The 20927-nt window shown below is 34.2% G+C and overlaps 2 protein-coding genes across 2 annotated transcripts; one reads left to right on the forward strand and one right to left on the reverse strand.

Moving 5' to 3' along the window:
- The first annotated feature begins 963 nt into the window (after positions 1–963).
- Positions 964–8724, forward strand: LOC142630931 (phosphoethanolamine N-methyltransferase 1). Its single transcript, XM_075804997.1, has 12 exons — positions 964–1316; positions 1431–1546; positions 2921–3058; positions 3151–3288; positions 4926–5069; positions 5768–5878; positions 5968–6109; positions 7264–7544; positions 7717–7878; positions 7990–8043; positions 8126–8200; positions 8305–8724. Exons 1-12 carry the CDS (start codon positions 1298–1300, stop codon positions 8401–8403), a joined length of 1479 nt encoding a protein of 492 aa, XP_075661112.1. The 5' UTR covers positions 964–1297; the 3' UTR covers positions 8404–8724.
- Positions 8725–12568: 3844 nt separating this feature from the next.
- On the reverse strand, positions 12569–18352 carry LOC142630958 (uncharacterized). The gene is made up of 7 exons (XM_075805016.1): positions 17604–18352; positions 15562–15803; positions 15049–15171; positions 14757–14873; positions 14460–14642; positions 13637–13778; positions 12569–12843 (listed from the first exon to the last, which is right to left on the reverse strand). Exons 1-7 carry the CDS (start codon positions 18070–18072, stop codon positions 12665–12667), a joined length of 1455 nt encoding a protein of 484 aa, XP_075661131.1. The 5' UTR covers positions 18073–18352; the 3' UTR covers positions 12569–12664.
- Positions 18353–20927: the final 2575 nt, after the last annotated feature.

The following is a 20927-nucleotide window of genomic DNA, read 5'->3' on the forward strand; positions in this document are numbered from 1 at the left end:
AGGACCAAAAAACCATCACCATAGCCCGAAACATTCAAGCCTACTCATTTTCATGCATCATCAAGAGGTATTTGGGTCATATTGGATTAAATTGGTGAGATGGATTGGGTGGGTAATGGGTAATTAATTTATATATAAATGGGTCATAAATGGATAATTATACACCCAACTCATTTATAACCCTCCCCTAGAAAAAAAATATCTATGACCCAGCCCATCCATTTGCCACCCTAATCAAAAACCAGTAACGTGACAGCTTCCTACAAAAGTTAACTTACAAAACTAGGAGGACTAAAACCCAAATCAGAACAACAATATACAAAAATTTTAGGAGACAAATTGGCTAAATACGTGAGCATCATTGTGAACTTCCCTAAGAACCCAATTAAAAGGACACATCCTACACAATTACATGATCTACTCCAAATTTGATGGCCTCAATGCCAGTCTTAGAGTCATTTAAGAGTTTGAGAAGAGGTGCCCCCAAACAAACACACACGGATCAATGATGTATCATCATGTAAATTAAATATAAACCCAAAATGCAACACAAAAAATAAAAAAAGGTGTATTTTTCTTGTTGGCACTTGGCATATATCTAAAGAGATAAAAAAAAAATAGTCAGAAAAGTATGGCCCAAATAGTGGAGAGAGACTACAATTAGAGAAATTATTATTTACATCCGGAGGACCGTTGATGTGGTCCTCCCTAACAATAAGATGATGCCATTTATGAAAATGTATGTGTGTATTTCCTAATCAGTATAAGGAATAAAAAATAAAAATTATTAGATGATGTCATATTTACGTAAATAACAACATTTTATTATTTGAGAGGTTAGAAGACCATGTAAGCTGTCCTAATTTCTCCTGAAAGTGGGCTAAAGTCCAGATGGGAATTACGCGGAAAGGTCCATTAAAAAAAATAAAAATAGAGAAAAAGCCTGATTCATTTGGATTCCCTAAAAAAAAAAAAAAAACACAGAGAGAAACGTTAAAAGTGTGAGGGCATTTTTTTCTATAAATAAAACCCACTCAATGCACGAAGAGCACCATTACAAAGAGAGAGTAATAGAGAGGTAGAGAGAGAGAGAGAGAGAGAGAGAGAGAGAGAGTTTGTTTGTGTTTGTGTTTGTGAGGGTTAATGCGGCAGCGAGGAAGAGCACACAACCGCCGATCGAGGAGCTTTACCAGATCTCGCGTTGCCGTTGAGGGTTCTTAGTACCTTACCTATATATTGTCTCCTCTTTTTTCCTCGTACCAGTTTTTTTCTTTTTGTCTTCTACGTTTCGCTCACAATGGCTGCTACTATTCAAGGTAAATACTCCATTTCATTTCCATTTTTTTTTATAAAGAAATAACGGAATTATTGTCAAGAGTCTCCTTAACTCAACTGTTTGGCGTGTCTCGTGATGTTTAATTTTTTTAAAGGAGAGGAGCGAGAGGTGCAGAAGAACTATTGGATCGAGCACTCTGCCGATCTTACCGTTGAGGCTATGATGCTCGATTCCAAAGCCTCTGATCTTGACAAAGAAGAGCGTCCTGAAGTAATTATAATTTGCTCTCTCTCATTATTTGCATTTTAGACCCACATTTTGGGTTTGGCTTTTATATATATATATATATATTTGGGTCGATCACATGTATACTTTTTCTTTTTCTACGGGGTCCAATTTGCCACGTTCACGGGTAAATTATAAATTGGGAACAAAATATGTGACACTAAACACAGACATTGGCGGGCTTGATTGATGAAAAGTTAAACAGTCATATTTATTAGATGCTTCAAGAGTTAAATTTTACAGATACTTTATTTGAGAGAGTGTTATGTGCAAGGTATTCAGATACTCTACTTGCCAATTTAAGTGATCGAATCTGTGATTGTGGCACGTTTTGTGTGACCATTGACTAACATTTTTAAGCCTCAGCTGTACTTTTTTGACAAACTTCTTCTAAAAGCCATTAGCCAATCCGTCCATCATTCACGTTTGATTTTCAAAGTAAAGATTTGACAACCGTGATGACCAAGAAATCTACAGTTCTTGTGACTTATTTTTATTAAAAAAAAAAGAAAAAAAAAAAAGAAATCTAAAGTGTTATTGAATTGAGTAATGCTAAACCAAAAAAAAAAAAAAAAACCCAACTTTACACTCACAAGCTTGGCTCCACTGAAAAATTTGGTACATATTTTCAGTGGCGGTAGCATATTTCTATATTGGATTGGTCCATATATTTGACAAACTTTCATTGTCTCTTTGCAGTCTCCATCTCTAGACTCTGAAAATTAATCTTTACTAGTTAATTATCAAGGGAGGTCTATTCAGTAATGTCAATTTGAGAACACAGATCAAGGTTAATTGGTATTTTTTAAAAAGCTATATATATTATTATTATTTTTTTTTTGGGAAAGCCAAACATATATATAAAAGCCAAAAAGTATGGGTTGAAACTAAACTAAGCTCAATGCTTTGAGTGAGTAGCCCTTTTGGTATAGTAGTTTAACAACATGTTTTCAATTTTTAAACAACGTTACACGCATTTTCACATCTAGACATATCCCCCAAAGTGCTTTGTTACTCCTTGTTGCTGGTCGAAATATAAAATTCGACCGGTTTTTCCTTTAAGATTTCTGTATCTTGTTCAGCATTGTATACACCCTAATACTATTTTCAAGTTCATACCTAGTTCTGATTTTGCTAAAGCAATTAATCTTGTATTATTCCATGGCTTCATATGAAACTAACGAACCAACCACATTGTAAAAAAAAATTTTGTAGTTCAGATGCTTGTTGTTAATATGTTCAATGTTGATCACTTGGGCCAAAAATACTCATCCCACACCCCCTCAAAAAAAGAAAAAAAGAAAAGAAAAAGATGTCAATGTTGAGTATCCAGAACTTAATTAACTGGATTACAAACAGGTGCTTTCACTACTCCCACCATATGAAGGAAAATCTGTTTTGGAACTTGGAGCGGGTATTGGCCGTTTTACTGGTGAATTAGCCAAGAAGGCTGGCCAGCTTATTGCTTTGGACTTCATTGACAGTGTGATAAAGAAGGTAGCTTTAGTTCCTCACCTTGCTGAAGAAAAAACATGTGTTTTTTTAATAGAACTAATCTGACTAATCTTTTTCCAATCTTATTCTTGTAGAATGAAAGCACCAATGGACACTACAAGAATGTCAAGTTTGCGTGTGCAGATGTGACATCCCCAGACCTGAAAATTTCTGATGAATCACTGGACTTGATATTCTCCAATTGGCTACTTATGTATCTTTCAGATAAGGAGGTAAATCATATTGAGTTTACTGCCTGCTTCAATAATACTTGGTGTTTTTTGAGTTTAGTAGAGTTAAGTATATTAGTTTTGAACCTGTTGCTGATGGTACAAACTAAAAAGAATGTCCTTGTGCATATTGCTTAGTGGTTACAAGTACTTAAAGATTGAAAACTTGGATGTTGGTGCCATGTCACAGTTTAGAAACTAAAATTATACCAATCTATATATGAAAAAAAAAACTACCTAAACATGAATTCTTCAAGCATGGGTTGGGTCATTTTTGGAGGATTTTTCTCTATTTTATGATTCCCATTACCTCTGTGCCTCTCATGGTTGTCCAATGTGACAGTTTGGGAGCTTCCTCCTTCATGGTGTGGTTGAGATGTATTGAGTCTGGTGAATAACTCAATAATGTTTTCCATGAGTTGTTGGCTAGTGATAAGAGAATTGACAGGATGCTCTTAGGTTGCACTGACACGCCATTTTTGGCAAAGTACCGGTGTTGGACACGTGTCGGACACCGGTACTGGTAAGACAGTCCATTTTCTGGCATCCGAGAGGTGCCTTTTTTTTTTTTTTCCCTTTCTCTGACACGGCGCGGACACCTCTGACACGGCAAATAGTGAAAAAAGAAAAAGAAAAACTCACAGATTTTGACATGTGGACAAACACATACCGTTGATCTTGTGCTAATATTCCCTAAAACAAAAGAGCCTCTGCTTTAGTAGGAATGTTGAAAATGAGGATTCCGGTCCATCTATATCTGTGTTTAATCCAACCTCCAAAAAGCTTGCTGCTTTGATTGTAAATGAGGATGCCAGTCCATCTAGATCTTGGCCTCCAAGGTGTCCCATTACCAAATTTTAGTTTATATAGTCAATTCAATATTGGCTTATTTTAGTTTTTTGTTTTAAAAAGAAAAACCTTTTTTTTTTCCCCTCATATACTCTTGGGTTGGAATATGCATTAGTGTGAACGAAGTAAAAGATGCAAAAATTTTGGTTTGAAAGTTTAAAGCTTGTTTTCCTTTTATGTTTTTAGTTTGATGTTGAATGTAGCCTATTTAAACTTTTTGTTTGTACTCTAAACATTTTGTGTGTATTATTGTACTACTTTGGGTGTTTACTTATTTGTAGTTCTTAGATAATTTAAATTCTAGACCTAAACGTATTTTAGGTCTAAAAATATTAAAAAATATGCCTAAATATAAAATTTAATTAATTATTTAGCTGCCATACCCACGCCGTGTCGTACCCTTATTTTTCAAAAATTGCCGTACCTTCGTATCCGTACCCGTGTCGTATCCGTACCCGTGTTTGTGTCGGTGCAACTCTAATTGCTCCACTGTTTGGTCCATGCCTAGGTTCTGATGCCATTTTGGTACGTGTAAGTGGAAACAGAAATTATATGCAAGAATTTGAAAATTACTGAACTGCATCAAGGGAGTCCAACCTCCAGTATCTCATACATGGTCTAACTTTAGAGTGAAAGGGTGAACTTATTCCAACTTCTTAATGATTGAACAGAAAACATGTTAGATTTGTTCTTCATTCTTTGTTAGGACTTTGGAGTTCTTGGGAACTGCAAGTTAATCAACCTCTTTTCTGACTGTTATCTGTATGCATTTTTCTTTATGTGTATCTCAGGTGGAGGATTTGGCAGAAAGAATGGTCAAGTGGTTGAGGGTTGGTGGGTTTATTTTCTTTAGAGAGTCTTGTTTCCATCAATCTGGAGACAGCAAGCGAAAGTACAACCCAACCCACTATCGGGAGCCCAGATTTTATACAAAGGTTTGCCTTCTTGTCAATTTCTTTACTTGACACTTGCATGGACCTGCTCAATTTTGTTGATCAAATATGTAATGAGAGACTATAATCAAAGATGTTTTAATTAATGCTCTTCTTTTGGAGTGTAAATGACAAGAAAACGCATTTTCACATTGGACTAGACTCAAATGTTAGACACTTAGACTTGAACTTTTAGTGGAGTTAAGTCAGCCACATTGGGAGTTTGATTTGACTGCATTAAAATTTGAAATCAGGCCCTGTCATAATAGTTCTTGTTTTTTAGATAATAGTTCTTGTTTTAGAGAAAGTATTGAAGATGGTTTTAAATTAATCATCTATCCATCCTGTCTGTGATGGATAGTTGTCTTGTTATTTGGCCATAGTGTCTTTTAAAGTTGCTTTGTTTAAAGATGTGGTAATGTAAATTTATCCAACAAAATCCATAATCAAGTTCTTTTAGGTATTTTTCTTTTCATGCATCTATCTATATTTATATATATATATATATAGACACATGCATACATGCATAAATACAGATATGTGTGTATGTATTGTCTTTGTCTATATATAAGTTTTTCATCTGCATGGTTTTCATGTGCTAAAAAATATGAGAAGGACAGGGTTGACCTGTCAAGACATGCTGTCTATAAAGCAAAAAGTTTCTTTTTGCAAGGATCTATTTCTGATTATATTTGCTGCAGATCTTTAAAGAATGCCATGTACTTGATGGTTCTGGAAATTCCTTTGAACTCTCTTTTGTTGGCTGCAAATGCATTGGAGCTTATGTGCGAAACAAAAAGAATCAGAATCAGGTAATTTGATGGGTTTTATGTGAATCTCATTCTTTTTTTTTTTACATTGAATATCTGACAAGATGTGCCTTAATGTTTCTGAAATGCAGATTTGCTGGATATGGCAAAAAGTCAGGTCGGAGGATGATAGGGGGTTCCAGCAATTCTTAGACAATGTTCAGTATAAATCTAGTGGCATATTACGTTATGAGCGTGTCTTTGGACAAGGTTTTGTGAGCACAGGAGGGATAGGTATGCCTTACTAACCATGTGTTCTGTATGCATTACTGACCACCTGTTTGTTCTCTCTCTCTTCCCACATATAGGGTGTAGTAGTGAAGATAAAAGGAGAAAAGAAAAATAAAAATCATGCTCAAAATTGAAGGAGTTACTGATGGTTCTGTACAAATCTGTCATAGGATTGACTATTTTAAATTTTTAATAGCAGAATACTGAGTATTTGAGTTAGATATTACTTAGTCCTACTAATGGCAACATCTGTTCACCATTGCATCTCATTAAACTTTTTGATTGTTATAGAAAACCTTCAATATGTTGCATAGATGTTGGATTATTTCTCTGTTGAATTTGTTTTGACGTCTTGAAGAAGGCTTTTGTCATCGAGGCCTTCTGAATCACATTCTCTATAAGCAATGCAGAGGCGAACAGCATTCTGTGTTATTACTTAGAACTTCAACATCTTTTTGTTTTGGTTTGTTTAACATAATAACATATTAGTATTATGACAATTTGTATTATAAATATATTTTTTGGAAAGATGACATGCCCTTGTATGTTGACTCACTAATTTGACAAAACTCTTGATTAATAAAACATTTCTACTTTACTATTGAAAATGTGAGGACATTATCTTAGGTACTTTAATAAAATTTCACACAATGACATACCTCTTTGCCTTTTTCTTTTATTGTTTTGTATACTTTTGCCAACTTCACTATCTGCATTGTTCAGAATTTGGAACAGTTATTATTACTATTATCATTATTCAGGGGGAATTGAACTTTACATACATTTTTTTGATAAGTCTATGGCTCCAATGGGAGAGTTGACTAGTGACCTGCACTTCATGAGACGTGGTCCCTGTTGATTGTGCCACCCCTTGGGTAATTGAACATATATATGTGTGACTGTGTGGGTGTGTGTGCGTGCATGTATCAACATCTAACAGTCTTTGGAACTTTACAAATAATGAATATTTTAGGTATTAAACATTTTACCTTAAAACCTAAAAGATAATTAGAAAATCAGAAAAACTATATGTTTTACTTGACAACTTTTCTGAATTCATTTTTTCCTTACCTAGAAAGATGGGGAGAAGGTTCATAACTAAAATGCAAATTTAAATCTTTGAAATTATGTTTAAGTGAACTCGTGTCTTTGAACAGATACAACTAAAGAATTTGTGCAAAAGTTGGAACTTAAGCCTGGCCAGAAGGTCCTAGATGTTGGATGTGGCATTGGGGGAGGTGACTTTTATATGGCTAATAACTTTCATGTGGATGTTGTTGGGATTGATCTCTCCATAAATATGGTTTCTTTTGCTCTCGAACGTGCTATTGGACTGAGCTGCTCAGTTGAATTTGAAGTTGCTGATTGCACTAAGAAAACTTATCCTGAGAATTCATTTGATGTGATATACAGCCGAGACACCATTTTGCACATTCAAGTAAGGCGCTTATTCTTCCTTCTTTTTAAATTTTTTTTTTGGAGGGGGGGTTCCTGTTACTTGAACAGTCATAAGCATTGTTTATTTATTTTATTTCTTATTTTTAATGGACAATGTGGAACAATTAGATACACACTGTTTGAAATTTGAATGTTTGTTGGTTAATTTTCAGGACAAACCTGCATTATTCAGATCCTTCTACAAGTGGTTGAAGCCTGGAGGCAAAGTTCTTATCAGTGATTACTGCAAGAATGCTGGAACTCCATCTCTGGAATTTGCTGAATATATTAAGCAAAGAGGATATGATCTCCATGATGTTAAATCATATGGCCAGGTATGTTTGCATTTAAAAATTTGTCTCATTTCACGCCTTGCAAGAATTTTTTCATGGCCTTTTCTCCTTATTTCCTTGACATAGTGGACTCTTGTTTTAACCGTGGTGCAGATGCTTCGTGATGCTGGTTTTACTGATGTCATTGCAGAGGATCGTACTGAGCAGGTTTGTGTAGATCTGTGCTTTTGTATGTGTTGAAAATAAACTAGGTTGAGCCTACTGATCTAAGACAACTGTTGTGCTTCAGTTCATTCAAGTTCTGCAGAGGGAATTGAATGCTGTTGAGAAGGACAAGGATGCATTCATTGAGGACTTTTCTGAGGTGCATTTTCCTCTTTAAAATCTACCCTTCACTTTTGGTTGATCTTTCCTTTACTGTTTGTACTAATTCTTTTCTTCTCTTTTGTTTCTCTTGATAATCTGCAGGAAGACTACAATGACATAGTTGGAGGATGGAAAGCAAAGCTGATTAGGACTTCAACTGGTGAGCAGAGATGGGGCCTGTTCATTGCCAGTAAAAACTGATACTGTTTCAGATCATTTTCCCTGGCTGTTGTAGCTTTTAATATATGTATTTTCAACAATCTTTGGTGTTGATTGTATGCTTTTAGCTGATGGTTGATGACCATCCTATATGTGTTGCATTCTCATCTCATCTAAACTTTTATCTTTGAATAATGAGATAGAGAATAGCTAATCAACTTTCCAGTAGAATAAAAGAACAAGCAGTTGGAACTAGGATGTTTATCTTTGCTTCGTTTAATGATATCAGTGGTTTGTTATTGGAAATAAAATTGTAACTTGGGTATCTAGAAAAAATCAATATCATGATCGAGTTTGTTATCACTTGTCCAAATTTTACTATTATCAGCTTGTAGTTTCATGCATATGTATGAATATACTTAAAAGATGTACATTAAGATGCATAGTATAATTCTTACATATATAATTTAAATATTATTGATAGTCATTCTTATATATATATTTTTAACTCTTTAAAAAGTCTTGTAAGAATATTATTTTTTTAAAATTTTTCTATAATCTTTAATTCTAGATTTTTAAGTTTTTGTACCCAATAACTTTCTTGGATAGATATTTATGATGTGGTTTTTACGCAATAACTTATTTGGATAGATATTTATAATGTGGTCTCACATTTGACTTCAAAATTAAAAAAATAAAATAAAATTTTCTTTAAAAATAAATAATTTAGGACACATGACCTAAAATTAGGGAGAAATTGGGCTTTTGCCTCTATTTTTTAAAATATCTAGCAATATGTCATTGTTTTGAAACTATTTATGTTTGTGTCCCTGTTTTGAAACTCGATTTTCTCAAAATCAAGTTTCAATGTAAAACTCGATTTGTAGAGAATTGAGTTGTAGACAATCAAACTTAAAAAAAAAAAAAAATTGATGGAACTCGAGTTCCACACCTTTTTTTATTTATCTATTTATTTAAAGTTTGATTTGGCATAACTCAATTTTCTAAAAATCGAGCTTCAAAATAGAGACAAAATAGTTTTAAAATAGAGACATATTGCTAGATTTTTTGTAAAATAAGGGCAAAAGCCCAATTTCCCCTAAAATTGGAATGATATATATATATATATATATATATATAAGGAAGTAAGTGATCAGGTTATTTTTTCCTTTGATATGCTTGACTTGGAAGAACCATTGTGAAAACCAATTTGACCATTTTCCGTTTGAATTGAAGCATTTTCAGGAAGGAGGACATGTCCATTTCTACTAGAAAGTGTTTAACACTTAAGAAAAGTCCCAGAAACATCTTGAAGCAACTTCATTCAAATTTATCCATGCATGTCAAATGCATTTACTACTCTCTACAGCAGCCTTATCCAGCAAACACCTTAGCTCAGCCAAGCCCCTACCTTTTCAACCACTTGTCACCATAAATCAAGCCCCCACTATCTCATGCATAATTAGACAAAACTCACTGTAAATTGTAACTAAGTTAGTTTGAAGCCCGTGGCTTATAAATAGCCATTTTGTTGGGTAAATTTTTTCTTCCTTCTTCTTGGATGATCGTCATCATAGGCTTCTTCTTCTTTGCATTCAACACAATCACAAATATCTCACCATATGTGGCCAGAGGGTGATTTGCCCTCATAGTAGGGTTTTCCATTTTCATGGAATGATTTTATCTTGAGGCTATCTTCACAAACATATGACACATGTTGAAGCATGACACATGTTGAAGCAGATTAAGTTCTGCCTCTCTATAGTTACAAAGTAGCTATTTATAGGCCACCGACTTCAAACTAACTTAGCTACAATTTACAATGAGTTCTATCAGATTATGCATGAGACAGTGAGTGCCTAGTTTATGGTGACAAGTGGTTGAAGAGGTGGGGGCCTGGCTGAGCCAAAGCGTCTGCTGGATAAGGCTGTTGCAGAGAGTAGTAAATGCGTCTGACATGTATGGATAAGTTTGAATGAAGTTGCTTCAAGATGTTTATGGGACCCTTTCTTTTAAAAAAAAAAATTAAATGCGATTATTTGTAGCGTGACCATTTGCAATGTTGCCGGAAATTATCAGACAAGCATCATGACCTTACTAACCCCATGCCAAGACATGCCCCCACAACGTGACCACCAAGTTCATCTATTCTATTTGATTGGAAATTAGGAAGTGATCGGCATGTACATGATACCAAGTATGGTTACAAAATAATGTGTCTGCCTTGCATCACCATTACCTTACTCGAGCCCCCACCACCGTTACTTACGGTGGCTTGCTTCGGATACAAACTTGCTTGGTCTGAAAATGAATTCTATCAAATCTAGTCCTCATTGGCTCATTTATATTTCCGAGTGTTGCAATTTTGGAGAATGCATCCAAGGATATAAATAACTTGGCTGTACATTCTCTTTTTGTTGTTGTTGTTGTTGTTGTTGTTGTTTTGTCTTGTCGAGAAAGTGGTTGTGCATACTTGATTCCCTATATTCATAATAATTTCACATAATTCACTAGACAGTCAATGCCAATGGGTAGCTGATCCTTTGGAAGAAGAGCAAATCCTTCTTTTTCTAATTTAGAAAAAGGCCAAATGTGATGAAGCTAGGGCTAGGTGTACATGTCTGGGATTAGCCACACACACTCAACATCTGATTTTAGATAGATTGTGATCATTGGGATTACGTAGAAAAAATTGGGGAAGGGGTTTTGGATTTATGATTGCAAAAGATGAAAAAAAAAAAATATATAGAAATAGGATTTTTAAAAAATACTTAAATAGTATCTATGAACAGTAGCATGCAGATAGTGCCGATGAGTAGTAACCCATGAAAAGGAGGAAGAAAAAAAAAAATCCTAATACCAATATGTCTCAATATCAAAAAGGGAATCAATAGACTCCTTTTTGAGAGCGATTTATCTTTTTTGAACGCAGCATACAACTCTCCCGTGTACCGCTCAATAATTTTATTAATCAATTTCAACTTGTTTAAGTACACTAAAAAACTTATATAATCCCTATTCTTAACTTTTACTTTGACCAGAAAACCAAAATTTTTGAATTAAAAATAGTACATACATAAAGACCCATAAACTAAATAATACTTATGAATAAAAGCCCATAAACTAAATAGGACTTATTAATAAAAGAAAACTCACGACACATACTCAACAATTGTAAAATTACTAAAATACTTGAGTCTAGAATAAACAAATAAAGTATAAAAAACCTAATTAACTACCATGGACACACAGCTATTTCTCATGATTGTGCTAATGTCCTACATTTATTTGATGACTATGAACGTGTTTCAGGTCAACAAATAAACAAAAACAAGATCACAATGTTTTTTAGCAAATCTGCCTCTGAGGATGCCCAGCGACAGATTAAGATTGCTTTGGAGTATAGGGAATTCAGCAATATGAGAAATACTCGGGGCTGCCATCCTTTGTGGGAAGGGAGGAAAAAAAAGCTAGTTTTAGCAATCTTAAGGAGAGAATCTGGCAAAAATTGCAAGGGTGGGAAGAATGGCTTTTGTCATATGCTGGAAGAGAAGTCTTGATCAAATCCATTGTATAAGCTATTCCTACTTATACAATGGGTTGTTTTAAATTACCCATTGGACTTTGTAAGGAAATTGAAGTACTAATTAGAAAATTTTGGTGAGGGCAAAGAGGTGATAGGAGGAAAATGCATTAGGTCAAATGGGAGGATTTGTGTATATCCAAAATAGTGGGAGGTATGGAGTTCCGAGATTTGGCTAAGTTCAATGATTTTCTATTGGCAAAGCAAGCTTGGAGGTTGATGCATAGTGAAAAATCTCTCTTCTATTGGGTCTTTAAGGCTTGCCTTTTCCCAAATTGTTCTATTTTGGAAGCAAAGAACTCTAAGTTAGGCTCTTATGCCTGGAAGAGTATCTTGAAGGGTCGGGAAGTTATAAAAAAGGGAGCTAAATGGAGCGAGGGCAATGGTAGTTCAATCAAAATTTGGAGTGATAAAAAAGGGAGCTAAATGGAGCGTGGGCAATGGTAGTTCAATCAAAATTTGGAGTGATAGCTGGTTACCAGAGTCAAGAGGATATTTTTCCTATAATCTGATCATGCTATGGTTGTGCCACCATGAGAACAAACATAATAGATTACGATTTACTAACTACAAAAAAACTCCCCCTCAAAACAAAAAAAAAAAAAAAAACGAAAACAAAAAACAAAAAACAAAAGAGCTTTATATATACACCTATAGATTTATGCTTCTTCCAAAGATTTATCCAAAAAAACAAACATTTAGAGATCACTAAAGGGATCACTATAACAAATCTATTACGTCCTTCTTGGTCCTGACAACTACTGGTGAAGTAGAGAGAGCACTTTGCACTTTTCGCTTTTCTGGAACTAGCAGAAGATTGCCTTTCTGATTAGCCTCTTCAACCTCAGTAGGTTTATTGACTGGTAAGGATCCAAACATCTGTACCATTAAGCTTCCCCCTAACATAAAATGTAGCCTAGTGAGTTTGGTACACTTTTTTTTGAAAATGAGTTTGAAACACTAGCCTTATGTCAGTTCTGATTTTCATTTTGCTTGTCTTTTTTCATAATCTAAAAGTTGCCTTTTTGTTTTAGAGAGAGGAGGGGAAGGGGAGTGTTTTAACATTATTGTTATATTGATATGAAAAGTAAACACAATAGATGAGAAAATTGTCACTCCCCAGGATTAAAAAAGAAAAAGAAATTCTTGTAGTTGGAAAAAGGAAAAACAACCATCGGATGTTGAATAAGAATGTAATATAAAGTGCAAACAAACGGTAAGGGGTTAATACACAAAAAAGTAGTGTATGTAACATCCAGGATCGAATTGAAACTTTTATTCGTTCATGTTTAATTTTTCTTCTGAATTTGAAAAGTGAATGAATGAAAATGCAAAATGGTGAAGAAGCAATACATCCAGCAATACTAAAATATGAAAAAGAAGAGAATGATCGGTTATAAATGCTGAAAAGATTTGCTATACTTATATCACTCTGATGCTTCCTTAAGGTTATAAGTGCTTAAATACAATTCTTCTAACAAAATCATGGAAAACAGGAAAATGAGGAAAGTTAGATATTCTGCTGAAAGCATGGTGAATAGGGTGATAGAACATTCAAAATTAAAAATTCAAGTCTAAAGATAGCTGCAATTTGCATCTAAAACACAAATGCCTGATAATGGTTTTATCTTTTTAAACCAAATGATAAAAAGAAGATAAAAGGGATTGTTACTTCTTAATGTTATTTCTTACCTAGCACAAGAGCAGCGCCAATCCATCCACTCATACCCCACCTTTCACCGAGGAGAAACCATGCAAAACCTGCACCCCAGAGTGGCTCCAGCCCATAAATTATTGCTGTTTCTGTTGCTGAAACATCACGCATGGCTGCCATCTATAGAAACAAGAACAAGCTGCGGTAATCCATACTAAAAAAAGAACTAAATACATGCCAAAAACAATGCAAAAGAACAAGAAGCACTTTCACTTGTCACAGCCAAAAAGGACCAAATTTGAAGGAGGATTGACTGGAGTTAACAATAGAGTTTTTCTTAGAAACTACATCTCTGGCACGAATGATATGCTTGACATTACTGATGGAGAGATTTCTTGAAGATGCATGTAAGGCATAATTTTTTTGGGAAAATTTTAAAACTTAATCAAAACTTCACATAATCCATTTCTACTTCTCAATTGGAATGCCCAAGTAACCTCAAGCCTCATGCCCTACTGTCAGAAAAAGGGGCCAGGAAAACAAAGCAAACTGTTGAAGTCAGAGCATCCATATAAATTGTCGAAATAACTACTTAATACTGAACTTACTTGGCATGCCCGGATTCATGATCATATAGAAAACACAAATAAAGCACAAGTAACTTGAAAGACATGGAAGACATTCAGTTCCATTGGGAGTCATATGCACACTCAGTCCTAAATTAATTTGTAAAGCAGGTAGTGCAAGAGCTAAGGAATGATACCTCCTAATGGAAGACATACAGTTCAATTCGGAGTCATATGCTCACTTGGTCCTAAATTAGTTTGTAAAGCAGGTAGTGCAAGAGCTAAGGAACAATACCTCCACCCATAAGCATAATCCAGTAGAGAATATGCCAGTATATAGAGCAGGCATCCATGGAAATGTGACAATCCAATCCCATAGTTCTGTCCATGTCCATGTTGATTGGTCAAAACCATTAACACCATCAAACCATCCTCCAATTAAAACCCAGATTGTGGATAACAGAGCAACAACACACACCTAAACGAAACCGTAGAATTTTTTCATATGCATAAATTGAAAATCATGCATCGTCAAAAGAGGCATGTATAAGTGCATTTGAGGAGGAAGTACATTCAGGACAAGGAAACAAACCTCATATCCAAGAAGTGGTAGGAAGTTCTCTTTCTTTGTGCTTCTTGATATATGTTCCGTTCGAAGCATGTGAATTCCAAAAAATATTGCACTTAAAAAGTTCAAAAGATCTCCAACCTGAAAATATTGGGACTTTATGAAATTAAGATAAAATTATCTCATAGCAAACAATCTGGTGCAGATCATTGTTTTTTTTTTGTTTTTTGGGCATAAGATTATTCTTCTTTTAATGGTATCAAAAGTTACAATACAATCAACAAGATATTCTGATAAGGAATTATGCAGCGCTTACACTTGGAGGAGATCCACTACATTCCAGCATAGCAACCCCAAGAGTAGACATGAGAACTCCAAACCAGGTACGGGCAGGAATATAGGCTCCTAATATGCCATCAAGCAAAGGAACCACTATAACCTGTTCAAATTAGTAGGAAATTGTTAAACTTTACTGTTCTGCTTCTTTCTGAGATTAATTTTTTCACTTGACAAATCAGGAGTCTCAGTCATGTTGGATAGGAAACGTCTTATTGTGATGGTAAAACAAAGCAATGCATGGAGATATGATTGAGAAAAGCTATTTTAAATATATATTACTCCTCCCCCCCCCCCCCCCCCCCCCCCCCCCCCCCCCCCAAAAAAAAAATTTTTTGGAGAACTTATTGGCAACGAAGTATCAAATCTTCTGTGCCATCCCTGAGAATCATAGAAATTTTCTGAAAACAAGTCATGAAATCTAACTTTTCTTTGTGATAATTGCATATCTAATGATTACAGGGGAAAAGAAATGTGTAAGGAGTTTGCTTACTGTAAACAATGAAATGAATGATGCACGCCCAGCATCAGCTGTAAGTAGACCAATTGCCTCAATAAGGTACCCTAAACTAACCCACAATCCCAGCTCCATCCCTGCATTGCGGGTTTTAATATCATCTCGAGCACGAAAGACAAATGGCAAAAATGGGATGGCTGAGACAACAAATCGCACTGCAGAGAAGGTCGCTGGGTCCATACTCATTTCAACACCTTTCACAATCGGAATGTCACTTGCTGCAGTTTGAAACCAAAATAATCCTTAATGAGTCATGATATAAATTTAGGATGTTTGAAACATGAAGTTATTGATTTACCAAGAAGTGAAAATATGAGTCCTTAATTATGTCACTCACAACCAAAAATAGCAAATGGTATTCTTGATAAAGGCATTAAAGTGATCTTTTGGGAATAATTTAGTGACTGATACTTCAAAATTTCTGTTGTCTAAGTAATACTAATTGTTCTGTCCAAACCCTGTGAGGTCCTCACACAGTTTGCACTAAGGTGTTAATATGTGATTGAGTGCACATTATTGCTTGGCTTTCCTCTAGGCAGTCAATTGTGATCCTTACAGCAAGAACCACAAGTGCAAATGAATTTGTGCAAGAACAATTACATATGATAGGAGGCGATTGTCTCATCAAATAGAGGTGGATTGTGCTGGATGGTTGCCATTTATTTTCAAAAAAGATGGAGAGGTACGTCATACGTGCCTTGGACATTTTGGCAGTAAATTATGAAGTGAATTATCTGTTGGCAACATCTAATCATATTCATGATTCAAGGCTAGTTATAAAACACCAAAAATTTTAAAACAGTTAAAAAAAAATCCAGATTGAGAACAAGGAAGCCAAATCATTAATAGAAACGAAATGTTCAAGGGGCCAGGCTTTTGTGCTTGTCACTCACTCGAGCCAATATAAGAAAAGTTGGAAACTTACTTGACTGGTTTATATCTATACTTATTTTGTCTTATGAACTCTTAATTTGACTAAAATAAAATAAAATCAACAATCTACATAAATTTTGTCTTCAAAAACCAATATTTTAAAACATGAAAGCAATTTAAAGCCAAAGAAAGAAAGGGGGGTGGGGGGATAATAATTGGTAGAGCAGATTAATAACAAGATTAGGTTTTATGTCTTCAATAAAAGAGAACGATCATACTACAAAAATAGTAAAATAAGTTGAATAGTAAAATAAACTGGTAAAATTAATCATGTCAAACAGACACTTAACCACCAAATGAAGTTATTTATCACATTTTCATTAAAACAGAAATAAAATTCAAATGCACTAATCAATTTACTGGCAGCAAATATACTAATTTGGAAATCTCTTAGCAGGTGATTTTTTATTTAAATTACTTTTTGTTTTTTACCAGAAACATACCGTACAAAACATGTAGCTCAAGACATTGGCATCCATTACTGAGCTTTTAAGTTAGGAAGCACAGATATGGGTATGGTAGGACAAGGAAACACTAGCAATTTCTAAAAATTATATATGACATGGCAAGTATGGCATCCTAAATGAAATGTTTGTGCTTCTTAGCTTTTAAGGTTGCTATGTTAGCATACTCTTACAATTACCAAAACTGTATTAAGCTTCATCCCAGCATAGATACAAAGGCTACCCACTACTGAATTTTCATAGGATGTGACATTGCTTCTCTCTTTAATTTTACCAATACTATATGAATGATCATAAATACAAATCAAATTAAATTACCCATTCTCCTAATAAGAAATCATGAATTTATTCACTTAACCAATATTCTAACACTTTCCTTACATGAAGGGACAAAATTCCCTTACTAAATGTAGCACAATATATTTAATTTTTAACTTTTTAAATCGGAGATACTCCGAACACATGTTCAAACTCGAACTACCTGATAAATTATTAATTTCTGAAAAGGTAATGAAAGCGGTGAATTTAATAACTTAACCAATATTCTAATATTCCAACAAAATATACACACTATTGATTAAATTATGCATGAATATGAAGAAAGAAATAGAAGTTGAATACCATAGACGATAGTAATGACGTTGAGCAAGATAATACTCCTCATCCTCTTGGAGGAAAACCAAAATTTTTGCCACAAAGGCCGCTTCTTTGCAATCGCTTTCAATCCCCTCTTCAGAGAATTATGGGCCTTAGCTTTATTTATCTTCTGCTCAAATTTATTGGAACCATCAGAATGTACAATAGAGAAAGTGACATCATGGGTCCTTTCATTCTCTGGAGATTTCTGGTTTCTTACATATCTGGAAGTAGCTGCATAATAATAAGTAGAACAAGAACAAGAGGATGTTGAACAAGAAGAAGAAGAAGAAGATGGTGTTAGTGATGAGGAGGAGTCAGACGAGTAAGCAGTGAAACGAAGTGGTTTGGTGGAGAAAGAGTTATTGTTATTGAAGTAGCATGAGATTTTGGAAGCAGGGTAGTCATATGTTGTTTTTGTGTTCCATATTGTTGTTGATGAGGAGAAAGCCATGATAGAGCTACTTAGAGAGTCTTAGTTTCGATTATTTTTCTTTGTGTTTGGTTTTGTTTTTCAGAAATGATCACAATAATAATGTGCAGAGAGATCTGGTTCTCAAAAGACTGGGATTTTTATGAGTGGAATTTGGGACCAAGGAAGGGAGTCCACAACGTGTGGCACATGGGATTTTCGTTGAACCCGAGGTCCGACCAATATTGTCTTTTCATTTTTGGGTGCTGTGTGTGAACTGTAGAACTTACAAAACGTTCTCCACATGTTGAAGATGCTGAACCACTATAGGGATTGGGGAGGATAATGGGTTCCAATATTTTAATTCCCCAAATTCAAATGTTTATTTTAAGACAAACATTTAATACGTATCATTTGTCCTATTTTATTATATTTAATTTTGTGTTTCACCAATCATGAGGTACCAGAGAATTTGTTTTCCATTTTTCTAGTAATCTTTACCATGATTTATTGCGACTAAATGATAAGAAGAGCTTAATTTATTGCAAAGTTCCTTTTATCATTTTCAAAATTATCATTTATTTCTACCATCATGTCATATACAATAAAAAAGAATTTGGATCTCTATAAATTGTGGTTAGTGACTATCTTCTTTTTGTGATAAGTGACTATTTTTCTCACCCCAAGTGATTACCTTTTTCTTTTCAAAGAAAAAAAAAGTGACTACTTTTTATCCAAGACTTGATTAAAATACACATTTCCTCTAAACTTTAGAGTAGTTGAAATCAAATCCTAAATTTTAAAAAATTTCAGTTATTATCATGAACCTTTTAAGTGGTTTCAATTTGAACCAAATTGTTTTTTATTGTTATGTTTGTATTATGTGATTTAACCTAAATATTAGGTTAAAATTTACTTTACACCCTTTTAGTTGGGAGTAACTTTTAAATCGGCCCCTTGACTTTCAAAACTTACAAGTTACACCATTGACTATTACATCTTACCATTAAGTCACCAAAAAATGATGTTGTTTTAGATAGAAAATTGATATCATTGTAACATTTGAGGGTCTAAATCACATGTTTTGAAGTCTATTGTTTAAAAGTTTAAGGAAATAAGTTGCAAATTTGAGGGCCGATTGATCGATTTAGATGCGTCCCTAAACTTAGATAAGTAAAGTGTATTTTAGCCTAAATATTATGGAGAAAACACAATGCAAATTGTTGTACTCTTATGGTAGCCATCTCTTGATAATTAGACATGGCAATACGGGTCAGAATTTTCTGACCCGACCCGAAAAAATACCTAACCTAAACCCCATTTTTTTTACCCGAAGAAAAAATGGGTTGACCCATGACCCGATTTTTTTGCAAGTCAACCCAACCCGTTAAAAAAATTTGCTAAAAAAATATTTAAACTATGTTTTGATACTAGGTGCATAAAGCACAAAGTACCAAAACTAATAATCAATATATTATAGATATAAAGTTATAAACAATTAAGCTTCAGTACTTCACAAACATGACATGAGGATGAGACATGAGACAAGACAACACGTTACACAAGACTGTCAAGACTCAAGACAACTATTAAAAAAAAAAAAAAAAAATCTCATTCAATAGTCAATACTAGGCCTAGCTGTAGTCCATTTCCAAAGCCAAATGCACACAATGCACAAATGACAAACTTGAAAGTTGAAACGTGAACAAACCACAAAGGGCCCCAAAGGCAAAGCTTCCTCAGTTCAGTTCAGTTCCTCTACTCTTTCTCTTGCACCTCCTGCCTCTGTTCTTCTTCACAAATTCCACACTTTTTTAGTTTCACACAAAGCAGTCAAAGTTACTTTGTGTACTAAAAGTTGGCTATATAGATTTGAAGGTAATTTAATTTTTTTATAGTCATAATTATACAATTTTAATTCTTTATTGATTTGCTTTTATGGTACATTAAGTTATATTAAAATATTGTATTGTAGATGAAGATGCTGACGAAATTGGCCAACTTGAGCTACAATTCGCAAGTATGAATATTTGCAGTACTGAATCTGCTACCAACGTTGAGTAGATTGAGATTGAAGTGTAATTTTTATAAAATATTTATTTATTCTTCTTTACTTAATATGTTATGTTTATTTTTAAATCATTTTTTGTTTAGTTTATCTTTCTAAGTAATCTAACTTTACAATTATTCTAAATGCAACAGGAACATGTGCACTTAAGAAAACCGATAACTTGCTACTTTGCTGGCTTACTTGTTTTGTTTGTTTTAAGATCTATCTCTTTTTGAAGATGTAAACATATAATTATATGCATTTTGACAGTGAACTATTAACATTGAAGACATCATGAATTTATGACTATAAATAATTTTTGTCATGCTCAAAATTGTCAGAATTGAAAGGATATTAACAAGTGGCATTAAGTGTAATTCATTTGTTTATTTGATTTTATTCATTTTCTCTAAACATGTTGTCATTGATTTGTTTTTGTAATTGAAAAAAAAAAAAAAAACTTGTTTGAAAATACGGGTTAACCCGACCCGACTCGCGACCCGACCCTACTCGCGACCTGATTGACCCGTTTAAAAATGATCTGTTTTGATCAGCAACCCATTTGACCGACAAACCCGATTAACCCAACCCAAACCCGACCCGGCCCGCCCATTTTGCCACGTCTATTGATAATGATATGAAACACAGTTTATGTAGTGAATTTGTCTGGGTCGGTACCCTTCACGTCTCTTCAGCTTGAATTGATTGCATGCTTAAATGCAGGCACTATCTGAAGCTTCTTGGACGAGTAGTCATGGCAAAATAATAAGTCAAATACAAACATCATTTACTTTTGAAGTTTTCTTTGGGGGTCCAGAGTGACAATGGCGTCTGGAGAAGAAAGCTA

The sequence above is a fragment of the Castanea sativa genome, chromosome 4 (assembly GCF_040712315.1).
Source record: "Castanea sativa cultivar Marrone di Chiusa Pesio chromosome 4, ASM4071231v1".
Lineage (NCBI taxonomy): Eukaryota > Viridiplantae > Streptophyta > Magnoliopsida > Fagales > Fagaceae > Castanea > Castanea sativa.

Coding starts and splice junctions, on each gene's coding strand:
- LOC142630931 (XM_075804997.1), top strand. Junction 3,289..4,925: donor TGTATCTTTCAGATAAGGAG/GTAAATCATATT, acceptor TGTGTATCTCAG/GTGGAGGATTTGGCAGAAAG. Junction 8,201..8,304: donor TCATTGAGGACTTTTCTGAG/GTGCATTTTCCT, acceptor GATAATCTGCAG/GAAGACTACAATGACATAGT.
- LOC142630958 (XM_075805016.1), bottom strand. CDS start 18,072: ATGGCTTTCTCCTCATCAACAACAATATGGAACACAAAAACAACATAT. Junction 15,172..15,561: donor CATTCATTTCATTGTTTACA/GTAAGCAAACTC, acceptor TAATTTGAACAG/GTTATAGTGGTTCCTTTGCT. Junction 13,779..14,459: donor GATTATGCTTATGGGTGGAG/GTATTGTTCCTT, acceptor TTGTTTCTATAG/ATGGCAGCCATGCGTGATGT.